This window comes from Salvelinus alpinus, chromosome 39, assembly GCF_045679555.1.
Source record: "Salvelinus alpinus chromosome 39, SLU_Salpinus.1, whole genome shotgun sequence".
NCBI classification, from domain to species: domain Eukaryota; kingdom Metazoa; phylum Chordata; class Actinopteri; order Salmoniformes; family Salmonidae; genus Salvelinus; species Salvelinus alpinus.
The window spans coordinates 3,558,857-3,574,351 of NC_092124.1; the positions used below are offsets into that span (position 1 = coordinate 3,558,857).

Sequence of the window (15,495 nt, forward strand, 5' to 3'; positions counted from 1 at the left end):
CCTAGTTGAATAAAGGTAAAAATAAACATCTCCCTACTGGACAAGAGTGAGCTATCACTCCCACACTCAACTGTTGGTTGCTAAAATTCCCAGGGTTTCTAGATTAGAAATTACATTTGGAAGATTTCAGGAGGCTGGAAAATCTGGGGAATGTTACAGGAATTTTGCAACCCTATTCTACATTGGAATTGTTGTGGGCTAACGACGATGAACAATGAATGTCTCTCTGTAGATCAATAAAAAGGACAATTCACCATTGGCAGAATGTGAAATAAAGACAACGGGCAGTTGTGCTTATGTTTTTTAATAAAACACTTCCAGTAGCCTACTTCCCAAAAGTGATGCAAATTACATCAAGACATAAAAGATGTCTGCTTTATGTTGGTGATGATAGTTTAAAGAGAAATACTGAATGTTGCATTGCTAGGTTTTTCACCTTTTACATTCATTCTCTAACCTGCTACAAGCGAGTGCTGCTTCCTCCTGAGCATAGGCCTATTTATAGAACTGAAAACCTGACTGCGACAAGACCGACATTGAACTACACATCTATTCAAAAGGCTGTGAGAACATGAAAGACAGAAAGATTTCTGTCCCAGGGTCACGCGGAAGCTGTAAACCAACATCAATGCATTCAGGAGCCAGGCCCTCTGTAACGGTGTACACACTGCTGTATTAATAAAAGATCTAGCGACTGAACACTACGCTCTTGTCTTGTTTGTATGTGTCTCCACTCTCTGCATGTCAACACTTGAAAAGAAGTTGACACCGGCGATGCACTCCGAGCCTCTCCATTTTATCCAATTCAGCATTGGGCCCCTTCACAACGACGCCTCGCCATGGTAACCGGGCGCCGCAGAAACAATGACTCTCGGCGGATTGACGTCAGCGGCTGTCCTTCGTGTGTCGCAGTCTGACAAAGGACCAGGATCAGGCTCTGACAGTGGCTCTTTCTCAATTCATCTTTCCTCAATTCCTCGCATCATCTCTCCTCGCCTTTCTTAAGACCCATCGAAGGAGGAGCTCCCAGGGAAGGGTCCATGGACCATCTCGTCCAATATGGTTGAGAAGGAGGCTAGGAGAGAGGATGCAAGCAATCAAAGCAAGACAAATTGACCCAGTCACCGGTTACTGATCTGGAGGGTCACTCCTATCAGAAGTGTACATGATCAGCTGTAGTTTAATACATCTTAATAAGCACTGCTATAAACTATACAAAAAATATATACTTTCATTGAATTTCTATCATTTCATGATTGGTTACCAAAACCAGAGGCTAGAGTAACAACACCACATATTGAGCAAATAAGTGTCTTCCTAAAAGGCGATAAAGACATCCTTCCCACAGAAAAAAAGTAATCAGCACAGGTCATCGACACGACACACAAGGCGTTGACATATTTATTGTTCTTTTCACTGAAGATGTAACAAACCAACGCAATGAAGTTACTCATGTTATTCCGTGCCGTGAAGGATATCTGCTACCGGTGGAGATACATCCGTGTCTTGTTTTGCATTGATAAAATGAACAGGAAACCGTTTATTTGCAGCAAAACATTTGGGGAAAACAAAACTTATTTCTTAATTTTATACGGGCTTAAATGAGATTGTATGAGGGGACAAAGCAACCAGAAACAAAATGAACCTAGGGTTCAAATATTTGTTAAGACGGAATATACTATTTCTCAATAGGTCCACCAATTATAGGTATTATTTTGCTCAACAGAAAATGCATCTCCAGAGACAAAAAAAAGTTTGAATGATCGACTTTGAAAAAGTGCATTACTTCCTATAGTACGGTAGTCTTGATATGATACTGTATGAATGATTTATGTCAAGACTATTCTTTAGTACTACTATTGTTACTATAGTTCTTAAAAGGTTTCTGCCATCAGACAGACAGAGAACTCAGTCAGGCGGCACTTGGGGAGTTCATTGATAAGTATATGGGCTATTCAAAAATAACCTTTCATCCGTTCTTTGGGGTATGGGCTTTGTACAAACACTCACTGAGACAGCCAAAAGGAAGAATTGGAACATTGGAGTTGGCCCATAGACTTAACATCTGTTGACGTTAAGGAGACAGATGGAGTAAAAATGGCAATTCTTTTGAGAACATCTTACAAAAAAAGCGAGATGAGATTCTTTGCATCAGTGTCAATACTGCTCAGCCATTATCAAAACAGTTAGTGCCGACCAGCCAGTGAAGGGGTGACTCCCTTGCCCACTGCCCGTGCTGTCATTGTACTGTTCCCAGATATACCCAGTCTCTACATACTGTCTGTAAACATTGTTCATGATATTAGTTCTGAGTTCCTGGTAGAGGGCGGCTGCCTTCTCCTGATATGGCCCCTCAGTGTTGCCATAGTGGTGCAGGGCCCTGACGGCCAGATAGTTGATGTTGATCCATATGGGGCCCCGCCAGTAGGGGGCGTCATGCTCAGTGTTGCGCTTCATGTAGAGTGGGTCGGCCCTGGAAAGAGAGCGAAGGCCGTAGGGCGTCCACAGCTTGTCCGCGTCCCTCATGTCTCTGAAGATGTGCTCAAGCTTGGGTGAGTCGGGCGTCAGGACGTATAGCAGGAAGGGGAATAGGCTGATGTAGCCCAAAGCATTGACGAACTGCGACTTGGGGGCCCGGCGCACCGAGCGCACCAGGCGCGCCACGGGAAACTGGTGCCTCGGCTGCCCCGGGGGGACGTACACCTTCTCCTGCTGCAGCGACACCGCCTGCGTGTGGTTTCCATAGTCGCTGAAGGAGCGAAGCTGGTCTGACCAGTGCAGCTCGTCCAGCAGTGCGTTGTCGCTGAGCGTCTGGTGGGTGCGCTCGTACTCCTGGTGGGGCTCTCCCAGCAGCCGGGCCACGCTGGCCATGGTGCCCGACGCCAGGGCCATCCAGCAGTGCAGGTCCACATGGCGCTCCTCGGCTGACGGGTGCGAGGCCCGCGGATAGTCATCCAGGCCGGACGTCAGCGTCTTGGGATTGAGAAAGAGGTTGGTGTCCTTGTCGCGGCCCCGCCAGCGGTAGGAGTTGGGCAGCGGGCCTGTCTGGGTGGTGTTGTACCACTCAAACCATGTCTGGAGCCGGGGGTAGAGCCTGCGGAGGAAGGGCAGGGTGGGCCGTGAGGACTCTGCAGCCGGATTGGCCTGGAGCTGCTCCACCAGCTTCTGCAGGGCCAAGAAGAGGGTGGGCGGGTTGGCGTTTTCATTGCGCTGCACCACAAACTCGGCAGGGACCTTGCTGCGTGCCTCATCGCCCAGGATCTGCTCCCGGGGAATCCATCCCTCCATATTGACCAGGTCCAACCAGTGGGCCGTGGCCTCCCGCGTCACCTGGGGGTCCCACTTGCTGAGCAGCAGCTGGTGGAAGCCTTCGTCCCACAGGAACCCTCGGGGGAAAAAGGAGCGTGAGGGCACAGCGGTGAACAGGGCACCCTCAGGGTAGAGCAGCGGGTACTCGTTGTACACCGACTGGACCACCGACTGGCCGTAGAAGTAACCCATCCCACCCAGCATGTTGCTCAGCGCCGCCTTGCTGAACTTCACCTGGGCATGGCCCAAGCCTTTGGCCTGGAGACCGAACGTCTTCTCGAACTTGGCGTCGAACGCCGCCTTTCTCTCCTCCAGCTCCTCCGTCATGGCCGCTGCTGACAGCTGGTTGGGACGGTTGCGGAAGCTACCGGACTCAAACAGGACCTCAATCTGGAAGGGCATCTGGACGGTGACCTGGTGCAGGACAAAGTCGCTCTCCTTTCTGGGGTCGGCTGGTTTCGGCTGGTGCGGGGGCTTGTAGGTATCCACCGCGATGTACTGCCTCTTCTCGCCAGAGGGGGGGCTGTAGACGAATCTGCGGTTCAAGCTGTTCCTCACGATGTCCGTCAGCCTCTCCAAGCCTGGCGACAAGGTCTGGAGGTAGTTGTAGCTGAGGAAAGAAGGAGAGAAGACGAAGGTGAACCACCCTGAAGGTAGAGGGAATCTCTCATGTTCTCATCTTGCCAAAGCTTCCTCTCAGAATTGGAGCAAGGCACCAATACTCTTGACCTGCCATCACCATAGGGTTTTATACCCTTCAGAGTGCAGTGGCCTCCTGGAAAGTGGCATGACCTTAAACCTACATCTGTGATTTCATACTATTTCAGCCAAGGGTCAGGGATAAAGAGTACCGCATACTGACCGATGTGTTATGTTGAATGAAAACAATGCTCCTTTTCAGTTCTTTATGGTCTAAATGGCAGACAGGCTTGTTTGTTTGCTGTGTTCCTGCTCTTCCTACCTTCTATTCAACGCTCTTTTCTGGCCTGCGTTATGGCTTGATTGTGCAACCTCCTCATGAAACCTTGCTGTCCCTTCGATATCTATGCATTGGAGTCTCTATTGACCTTGTCCTCACCACTGGAACAGATCAATGTGTCTCTGTTTTGTCCCTCAAAAGGTTGAACATAACCTATATATCAGAGCCAGAACAGCAGTTTGGCTGGCCATCTTCACCGCAGACATGTCCCATCTCTGCTTTGTTTCTCAATGCATTGCTGTGGCAGTTGTGCCTTTATTAATATGCAATGCTTTGTTTCATACTACATGATTTCTGTCACATATCATGTTTCTCTCTTGACAGGCTCACTGATTTTATTGAAAAAGATCTCAATTTTTTTCACAAGAACATATTCTTCAGATATTTAGTATTGCTTGGTATTATTTAAATATTAGTTAATAGGGACTATTGTGGCACATTTGTCCACTGTTTGCAAAATTTGGGGTACATTCATTGAGTTCTATTGGTTTTTGGGTACGAAAATGCTAACGTTAGCAGTTTGGGAGAGTACCTACCTGGCATATTTGGCACTGGAGGACTCCCCAGCAACAGGCTTGCGGAAGGTGATCTTGAAGTTCCCCAGCTCCTCTGAGAACCCAGTGATGGAACCCAGACGGTTCCTCTCTTCCACGTGGGCCTCCAGGGAACCCTGGGTGTCGGCAGCAGCGTAGAACATCAGGGAGATGACCGGCGCGTGCGGAGCCGAACTCTGGGGGAAGGAAGAACTGGGTCATGTTCAGTAAGGAGAAAACGTTTTGAAACCTAGTGAAATGGGAGAGAAAAAAACTCTGCTCAGTAGCATTCTAATTTAAAAAAAATAATATCAATACCAGGAGACAATATGAATAGTTTCAAAACTCAAATGTCTTTCAATGTAAGACAAATAATCGGAACAAAATATGGCTGGTTAATTGCCAGGTGGGTTTAAAGGTGTGTGAATGTATCCCACCACACTCACATGCTGCTTGGCTGTGATCCTCCAGGTCCAGTCCCCTCCGTGCTCACCGCCCATCCGCTTGACGAACTCCGTGGTGAGCGTAAAGTCGCTGTCATGGATCTCCTGCACACCAAAGCTGAGGCCATCATGCATCAGCCAGCCGTAGCCCTGCAGCCGGTCGCCCTGCTCGCATGTGTGCCTGAGGTTCACATCCACCTCAGAGAACTGGCGCATCCACATCATTCCTGGGATGTAGAGAAATGGAAACACAGAATGTATTTATTTAAATCATTCCCCAAAATATTAAATGTTAAACATGTACATGGATTATATATATATAATCCAGGGTTTCCATTAGAAAAATGTGGCGGTGGACATTGAATTTACGGGACATTTAAGAAATGTACCGGATCCATATGCATTGGGTGCGTTACCTGATTAGAGCGTCCACCCACAGTGCTCAGAATGAAAGAAATGTCATTTACTTTATGGTAATTCATTTCAACAAAACATGCAATTCGAGGACGCAATAGCGTGTCCTTCCTACCGAATTCTGATGAGCAATTTGAAGAAGAACTGTCCACATTTACTTTTCCTCGGCCAACAATCCTATGTCAATCTGACACGCTGAAGCCAGCCAAGTTGTCTATGCACTTGAATGGCGAATGGGAAGCTCGCTTGAATTACCAATTGGAAAATAAAAATATAGGGCTAGGTTTAGTCTTCCAAACGGCCATATCGCCATGTTACAGCGAGGGTTTACGGAAGACAGAGGGACCACCTGTGCTAACTAGCTATCTAGCATGCTCTGAACACCTGTGTGTAATGGAAGGCCACCAGAAATGTGTTGTCACCGAAAAATACTGTTGGCTGCAACTGTGATAAAGCCGGATAAAAGTGTACAGTATAATTTGCATTTGTAAAATGATTTTGATGTGAGATGAAAGTAAAGGGCTTTATGTTTCAGCAACTGAAAGGTTGCTAGACCAAACCCCCGAGCTGACAAGATAAAAATCTGTCGTTCTGCCAGGCAGTTAACCCACTGTTCCTAGGCCATCATTGTAAATAAGAATATGTTCTTAACTGACTTGCCTAGTTCAATAAAAGGTTAAATAAAAATTTTCTAGAACCATATCGCAACTAAGAATCAATTCCCGTTTAGATAAGAGTTTTGGCTGCCAGAGCCAGTCTACCTCTGAAAATAACATAAGATCCTTGGACCTTAAGGAGTAACGGTAGGGTCCTAACATAAATCCTGATATAAACCACATATAATATGAGGATAACACAATAAGTGATACAACTTATTTCCATTGTGTTCCTCTGGTGTTTCGCAAACAGGTTAGTACCGCTTGCCACATAGTATACACAGTTATTTCCAGCTGACACTTTAGTCAATAGTATTGTCAATAGTATTAGCAAATATTTAAGTGTGAATGTAGAGAAATGACAGTATTGTACCTGTGACAACAGATCTGGGGCTCCTAGTTTTCATCCCAAAGTAGACCTGGGGTCGGTAGGAGCCCCAAAACCTCTCAGGGGACACCTCAGCACTGGTGCTGTTGGCATCGAGGACGGGCGGCGAGTGGTGGAGAGTTACCACCCGTTTGGCCAGCGAGGAACGCATGTAAAGGGCATAGCAGAACCAGGTAAGGCTGAAGATGCAGAGGCCGATGGAGATATTGATGAAGATTTTGCAGATGTCAAGCTTTTTTTTCTTCTCCTTGCGTTGTAGGGTGGCAGGTTTCTCGTCTTTCCTTGTGAGAGGGGGGTCAGCCTCGCCGGACACCACTCTCTTCCTCTGCCTGCCCATCCTTCCAGCTGAGGAGGAAGAGAAGGATACTGTGGGGGAATCTCACATTTCTCTCCAATTCCTCACATCCTTCTCAACAGAGGGAAGCGAGGAGAGGATACGAGGAAAGGAATGCTCTCCACGTTTATAGGTAATATGAACATGTCCACACTATTTTCATAGCCGTGTATAAGTTCTAACCAGTACGTTATCATATTTGGTTACCATAAAAAGAATGGCATGCCAGTGCTCTTAGTTTATAGAATAACAGGGACAAAGTCATTACCATATAAACATTAGCCTAGACCAGGGATGGGCAACTGGCGGCCCTTCTTTTGAAGGCGGACCAATGGATGTGGGTACACAGACCCCCTGCGGCCCCTCATGATGAATTCCGTTTTTTTGTGGGCCACACCCCCATCAAAGTTGTCCATCCCTGGCCTAGACCTTAACTGCTTTTAGCAACGCTATCATTTTACACACTAGCGTTGCTTGGAATTAGCTTGAAAAAAAATGAATATTACGCAGGAATTTAATTTCAAATTCAACCACAAAGACCAGGGAGGTTTTCCAATGCCTCGCAAAGGGCACCTATAGATGGATTTAAAAAAAAGCATGGTAAATTTATTAATTACAATTTGGATGATGTATCAATACACCCAGTCACTACAAAGATACAGGCGTCCTTCCTAACTCAGTCGCATGAGAGGAACGCAACCGCTTAGGGATTTTGCCATGAGGCCAATGTTGACTTTAAAAAACTGTTACAGATTTTAATGGCTGTGATAGGAGAAAACTGAGGATTGATCAACAACATTGTAGTTACTCCACAATATTTACCTAATTGACATAGCAAAAAGGAAGCCTGTACAGAATAAAAAATATTCCAAAACATGCATCCTGTTTGCAACAAGGCACTAAAGTAATACAGCAAAAAAAGTGGCAAAGCAATTCACTTTTTGTCTTGTTAGAGGCAATTCCAATACAACACATTACTGAGTACACCCCTCATATTTTCAAGCATAGTGGAGGCTGCATAATATTGTGAGTGTGCTTGTCATCATTAAGGACTGGTGAGTTTTTCAGGATAAAAAAATTAATGGAATGGAGCTAAGCACAGGCAAAAACCTAGTTCAGTCTGCTTTCCACCAGACACTGGGAGATGAATTCACCTTTCAGCAGGACAATAACCTAAAAGACAAGGACAAATCTACTCTAGTGTTGCTTACCAAGAAGACAGTGGCAGAGTTACAGTTTTGACTTAAATCTACTTGAAAATATGGCAAGACCTGAAAATGGTTGTCTAGTAATGATCAACAACCAATTTGACAAAGCTTGAAGAATTTTGAATAATAATATATAACATTTCTAAAGTGCTTTTCATAGAATTTCAAAGCGCTTCAAGTGGAAAAAACAAAATAGCAATATATCATGACAGATCAACCAATAGAGGCCAAGTCTTTGGAAGCTGCATCCTCCGAAGATGGAGAGGTTCATGGCTTGAGCAGAGGGAGCCAAAGGATGGTAGATGATGGAGTCTGCTGATGATCTTGTAGAGGGGAAGTCTGGGAACCAGCCTGAGTATTATAGCCACTGGACTTCTCCTCTTCCACTCTGTAGCACCCACTTGTGATGCCTCAGCAGCTCTGGGCGTCAGAAAGCTCACCACACAAAGTTCAGAACAGTAGCCAGTCGTCCTCACTACAGTCGCAGCACTGTTGTATACCTGTAGCTCCCATTCCTCTCACGCTTCAGGCGACTCCTCAAATGATGTTCTCAGAAGATCAGGAATTGGCAGTCAGATTAAACAAAAACGCAAAATAAATCGGCAAATGTTGCACAATCCAGGTGTGAAAAGCTCTTAGAGACTTACCCAGAAAGACTCACAGCTGTATTCACCGCCAAAGGTGCTTCTACAAAGTATTGACTTAGGGGTGTGAATACTTCTGTAAATGAGATATTTCTGTCTAAAAACATGTTTTTACTATGTCATGGGGTTTTGTGTGTAGATGGGTGAGAAAAACAATCTATTTAATCCATGTTGAATTTAGGCTACAGCACAGAAAAATGTGGATTTACATTTTTATTTACTTAACTAGGCAAGTCTGTAAATAAGAATTTGTTCTTAACTATGACGGCCTACCCCGGCCAAACCCAGACAACGCTATGCCAATTGTGCGCCGCCCTTTGGGTCTCCCAATCACGGCCGGATGTGATACAGCCTGGATTCGAACCAGGGACTGTAGTGATGCCTCTTGCACAGACGCAGGGCCTTAGACTGCTGCGCCACTCGGGAGTCAAGGGGCATGAATACTTTCTCAAGGCACTGTATTATATGACAACATTGTGACGTTTTTTTGGTTTTCGGCTGTTTGTGCACATCACATTTTTTTTCAAGGCAAGCCTAATTTCGGTAGCCGAAGTCTAGGCCCCTTCGTCGCTCATTGGGCAGACAGAGCGGTCTTCTGGTCAGGCTCCGTAGACGGGCACATCGCTCACCGCTCCCAAATATACTACTCGCCAATGTCCAGTCTCTTGACAAGGTAGACAAAATTCGAGCAAGTGTTGCATTCCAGAGAGACATCAGAGATGGTAACATTCTGTTTCACGGAATCATGGCTCACTCGGGATACGTTATCAGTCGGTACAGCCACCCGGTTTCTTCACGCATCGTGCAGACAGAAACAAACATCTCTCTGGTAAGAAGAAGGGCGGAGGTGTATGCCTTATGATTAACAAGTCGTGGTGTGATCATAACAACATACAGGAACTCAAGTCCTTTTGTTCACCTGACCTAGAATTCCTTACAATCAAATGCCGACCACATTATCTACCAAGAGAATTCTCTTCGATTATAATCACATCTGTGTATATCCCCCCCAAGCAGACACCTCGACCGCCCTGAAAGAACTTCATTGGACTATGTAAACTGGAAATCACATATCCTGAGGGTGCATTTATTATAGCTGGGGATTTTAACAAAGCTAATCTGAAAACAATGCTCCCTAAATTTGATCAGCATATCGAATGCTGGCAGAATCCCGGGCTGGCAGCATTCTGGATCATTGCTACTCTAACTTCCACGACGCACACAAAGCCCTCCCTCACCCTCCTTTCGGCAAATCTGACCACGACTCCATTTTGTTGCTCCCAGCTTATAGACAGAAACTAAAACAGGAAAGGCCCGTGCTCAGGTCTGTTCAATGCTGGTCCGAGCAATCTGATTCCACGCTTCAAGATTGCTTCGATCACATGGACTGGGATATGTTCCGGATAGCCTCAGACAACAACATTGATGTATACACTGATTCGGTGAGTGAGTTTATTAGCAAGTGCATCGGTGACATTGTACCCACAGTGACTATTAAAACCTTCCCTAACCAGAAACTGTGGATTGATGGCAGCATTTGCGCAAAACTGAAAGCGCGAACCACTGTTTTCAATCACGGCAAGGCGGACGGAAACATGACCGAATACAAACAGTGTAGCTATTCCCTCCGCAAGGCAATCAAACAAGCTAAGCGTCAGTATAGAGACAAAGTAGAGTCGCAATTCCACGGCTCAGGCATGAGACGTATGTGGCAGGGTCAAAAGTCAATCACGGATTACAAAAAGAAAACCAGCCCCGTCGCGGACACCGACGTCTTGCTCCCAGATAAACTCAACAACTTCTTTGCTCTCTTTGAGGACAATACAGTGCCACTGACACAGACCGCTACCAAAACCTGCCGGCTCTCCTTCACCGCGGCCAACGTGAGTAAAACATTTAAACGTGTTAACCCTCGCAAGGCTGCCGGCCCAGATGACATCCCTAGCGTGTCCTCAGAGCATGCGCAGACCAGCTGGCTGGTGTGTTCACAGACATATTCAATCAATCCCTATCCCAGTCCGCTGTTCCCACATGCTTCAAGAGAGCCACCATTGTTCCTGTTCCCAAGAAAGCTAAGGTAACTGAGCTAAACGACTATCGCCCCGTAGCACTCACTTCCGTCATCATGAAGAGCTTTGAGAGACTAGTCAAGGATCATATCACCTCCACCCTACCTGACACCCTAGACCCACTCCAATTTGTTTACCGCCCCAATAGGTCTACAGACAACGCAATCGCAATCACACTGCCCTAACCCATCTGGACAAGAGGAATACCTATATAAGAATGCTGTTCATCGATTACAGCTCAGCATTTAACACCATAGTACCCTCCAAACTCGTCTCCAAACTCGTCAACTCGTCGGGATCGCCTATTGCAACTGGGTCCTGGACTTTGACGGGCCACCCCCAGGTGGTGAGGGTAGGAAACATCTCCACCCCGCTGATCCTCAACACTGGGGCCCCACAAGGGTTTGTTCTCAGCCCTCTCCTGTAGAGGTCGACCGATTATGATTTTTCAACGCCGATACCGATTAATCGGCCGATTTTTTTGAATTTATTTGTAATAATGGCAATTACAACAATACTGAATGAACACTTATTTTAACTTAATATATCAATAAAATCAATTTAGCCTCAAATAAAAAATGAAACATGTTCAATTTGGTTTAAATACAAAAACAAAGTGTTGGAGAAGAAAGTAAAAGTGCAATATGTGCCATGTAAGAAAGCTAACGTTTAAGTTCCTTGCTCAGAACATGAGAACATATGAAAGCTGGTGGTTCCTTTTAACATGAGTCTTCAATATTCCCAGGTAAGAAGTTTTAGTTATAGGAATTATAGGACTATTTCTCTCTATACAATTTGTATTTCATATACCTTTGACTATTGGATGTTCTTATAGGCACTTTAGTACTGCCAGTGTAACAGTATAGCTTCCATCCCTCTCCTCGCCGCTACCTGGGCTCGAACCAGGAACACATCGACAACAGCCACCCTTGAAGCAGCGTTACCCATGCAGAGCAAGGGGAACAACTACTCCAAGTCTCAGAGCGAGTGACGTTTGAAACGCTATTAGCGGGCACCCCGCTAACTAGCTAGCCATTTCACATCGGTTACACCAGCCTAATCTCGGGAGTTGATAGGCTTGAAGTAAAACAGCGCAATGCTTGACGCATTGCGAAGAGCTGCTGGCATAACGCACGAAAGTACTGTTTGAATGAATGCTTACGAGCCTGCTGGTGCCTACCATCGCGCAGTCAGACTGCTCTATCAAATCATAGACTTAATTATAACATAATAACACACAGAAATACGAGCCTAAGGTCATTAATATGGTCGAATCCGGAAACTATCATCTTGAAAACAAAACGTTTATTCTTTCAGTGAAATACGGAACCGTGCCGTATTTTATCTAACAGGTGGCATCCATAAGTCTAAATATTCCTGTTACATTGCACAACCTTCAATGTTATGTCATAATATTTGGGCAAATTAGTTCGCAATGAGCCAGGCGGCCCAAACTGTTGCATATACTCTGACTCTGCGTGCAACGAACGCAAGAGAAGTGACACAATTTCACCTGGTTAATATTGCCTGCTAACCTGGATTTCTTTTAGCTAAATATGCAGGTTTAAAAATATATACTTCTGTGTATTGATTTTAAGAAAGGCATTGATGTTTATGGTTAGGTACACGTTGGAGCAACGACAGTCCTTTTTCGCGAATGCGCACTGCATCGATTATATGCAACGCAGGACACGCTAGATAAACTAGTAATATCATCAACCATGTGTAGTTATAACTAGTGATTATGATTGATTTTTTATAAGATAAGTTTAATGCTAGCTAGTAACTTACCGTGGCTTCGTACTGCATTTGCGTAACAGGCGGGCTCCTCGTGAGGCAGGTGGTTAGAGCGTTGGACTAGTTAACTGTGAGGTTGCAAGATTGAATCCCCCGAGCTGACAAGGTAAAAATCTGTCGTTCTGCCCCTGAACAAGGCAGTTAACCCACCGTTCCTAGACCGTCATTGAAAATAAGAATTTGTTCTTAACCGACATGCCTAGTTAAATAAAATAAAAAATAAAAATCGGCGTCCAAAATTAAAGATTTCCGATTGTTATGAAAACTTGAAATCGGCCCTAATTAAATCGGCCGTTCCGATTAATCGGTCGACCTCTACTCTCCTGTACTCCCTTTTCACCCATGACTGCGTGGCAATGCACACCTCCAACTCAATCATCAAGTTTGCAGACAACACTACAGTGGTAGGCTTGATTACCAACAACGACGAGACGGCCTACAGGGAGGAGGGCCCTCGGAGTGTGGTGTCAGGAAAATAACCTCACACTCAACAAAACAAAGGAGATGATCGTGGACTTCAGGAAACAGCAGAGGGAGCACCCCCCTACCCACATCGACAGGACAGTAGTGGAGAAGGTGGAACGTTTTAAGTTCCTTGGTATACACATCACAGACAAACTGAAATGGTCCACCCACACAGACAGCGTGATGAAGAAGGCACAACAGCGCCTCTTTAACCTCAGGATGCTGAAGAAATTTGGCTTGTCACCCAAAACCCTCAAACTTTTACAGATGCACAATCGAGAGAATCCTGTCAGGCTGTATCACCGCCTGGTATGGCAACTGCTCCGCCCACAACCGTAAGGCTCTCCAGAGGGTAGTGAGGTCTGCACAACGCATCACCAGGGACAAACTACCTGCCCTCCAGGACACCTACATCACCCGATGTCACAGGAAGACCAAAAAGATCATCAAGGACAACAACCACCCGAGCCACTGCCTGTTCACCCCGCTGTCATCCAGAAGGCGAGGTCAGTACAGGTGCATCAAAGCGGGGACCGAGAGACTGAAAAACAGCTTCTATCTCAAGGCCATCAGACTATTCAACAGCCATCACTAACTTTGAGTGGCTGCTGCCAACATACCGACTCAAATCTCTAGCCACTTTAATAATAAAAAATTGGATGTAATAAATTATCACTAATCACTTTAAACAATGACACTTCATATAATGTTTACATACCCTACATTACTCATCTCATATGTATATACTGTACTTATTACCATCTACTGCATCTTGCCTATGCTGCATGGCCATCACTCATCCATATATGTACATATTCTTAATCATTCCTTTACACTTGTGTGTATAAGGTAGTTGTTAAATTGTTAGATTACTTGTTAGATATTACTGCATGGTCGGAACTAGAAGCACAAAATTTCACTACACTCGCATTAACATCTGCTAACCATGTGTATGTGACCAATAAAACTTGATTAGATTTTCTTGTTGTTCAAGTGAAGGTCTTTAAAGGGAGTATGCGAGCACTTCGGAAACTTGTCTAGGTGCCAGCCGAACCAAAGCATGCGGAAGCCTTTAGCTTCTGCTCAGCAATGAGTCTGGATCTGAGTAGCTCCCCAATGATTTCCAGAAAGCAAACATTCTAACCGTTCTAATTGGTCACAGAAACCGATGGGTTGGGCCAGAGACACGTGGGTAAAGCAGCATTTTGAAAACTTTGATACTCCAATTGCTGATGACTTGCTTTGTACAACAGCCCTTATTTTAACTTCACCAAGAACTAGCAGAATAATTCAGTTTGAGTTGTCAGGCAAATCTCGCTGAGAAACTGCATGGGTCTACAACAGACCTACGTTTGGGAATTCTGTTTATTTATACATTTCATTAGATTTTTTTCTTCTGGAATTCCGCCTGCATAAGGACAAAGCCTACAGTCAATCTACAGAGTAAATTGAAATATAATTTTGTTCACTTCTGGTTTTCGGCGGACTATTCAGTTATTTTGTAAGCTAATTGCCAACTACGCCAGTGTGTAAATACTAGCGTTTCTAAAAACAGTTATCCTCGACCTCATCTTCAGCTTTTAGCCTGGCTAATTATAATGCACCTGCCACTGCTAGGAGGTAACATTGCTTGCAACTACAGAACTAGCTAGTAGTTTGCTACCTAGCTAGCAAATGTAATGTTGCCTCGTCGACTATGGAAATTATTAACCTGCAAAGTTGCATAAATAAATACCCTTTAAAACTATTATAACATTATTTAAAAAAATGTGTTACTGCGCTAGGCAAAGCATACATTTAAGCCTTTCGGCTAAAGCTAACTGGCTAATGAATGATTAGCAAATCGGTGTCTGTCACTAAACTATCGGGCAGACCTGTTTTAGCACGAGTTTGCATAATTTTTAAACAAGCTTTTCTGCCAATAATGCAGCACATAAATCACCGAGAAATGTACTATATGTAATATGGACAGTAAATGTAAAACTCACATTTCAAATGGACAGAATATCAGCTGCACATAATTCGCGCTAGTTCTTGATCCCCTCGCTCTCGTAAAACACTGACGTGTACACAGTGCTGACTGCCCACGCCAGGGGCCTATTCATTACGCCCATTCTGTTGCAAAATGTTTCTTACACGGAAGAAAACTTAACACCTACCTGCATTACTCGACTTTAAACTCGTTTGTTGCAAAACGGAACGTCGCAACTCTGATTACACCACAGCTCGAGTTATTTGGCCAGAGGCCACAACATT

The 15,495-nt window shown here is 45.0% G+C and overlaps 1 protein-coding gene across 2 annotated transcripts; it reads right to left on the bottom strand.

Moving 5' to 3' along the window:
* Positions 1–1,385: 1,385 nt before the first annotated feature.
* LOC139566924 (mannosyl-oligosaccharide glucosidase-like) lies at positions 1,386–15,369 on the bottom strand. Of its 2 annotated transcripts, XM_071388294.1 has the most exons (5): positions 15,228–15,369; positions 6,708–7,067; positions 5,268–5,491; positions 4,825–5,018; positions 1,386–3,919 (listed from the first exon to the last, which is right to left on the bottom strand). In XM_071388294.1, exons 2-5 carry the CDS (start codon positions 7,057–7,059, stop codon positions 2,158–2,160), a joined length of 2,532 nt encoding a protein of 843 aa, XP_071244395.1. In that variant the 5' UTR covers positions 7,060–7,067; positions 15,228–15,369; the 3' UTR covers positions 1,386–2,157. The 2 variants fall into 2 exon arrangements, with proteins under 2 accessions (XP_071244395.1, XP_071244398.1); XM_071388297.1 differs by lacking the exon at positions 6,708–7,067 and having other exon boundaries at positions 15,228–15,342.
* Between the last annotated feature and the right edge of the window lie 126 nt (positions 15,370–15,495).

Excerpts from the sequence above, each read along its gene's own strand:
- LOC139566924 (XM_071388294.1), bottom strand. The coding sequence starts at position 7,059 with ATGGGCAGGCAGAGGAAGAGAGTGGTGTCCGGCGAGGCTGACCCCCCT. Across the intron at positions 5,019-5,267 it reads GGATCACAGCCAAGCAGCAT|AGTTCGGCTCCGCACGCGCC; the intron begins GTGAGTGTGGTG and ends TCCTTCCCCCAG. Across the intron at positions 3,920-4,824 it reads TCCAGTGCCAAATATGCCAG|CTACAACTACCTCCAGACCT; the intron begins GTAGGTACTCTC and ends TTCTTTCCTCAG.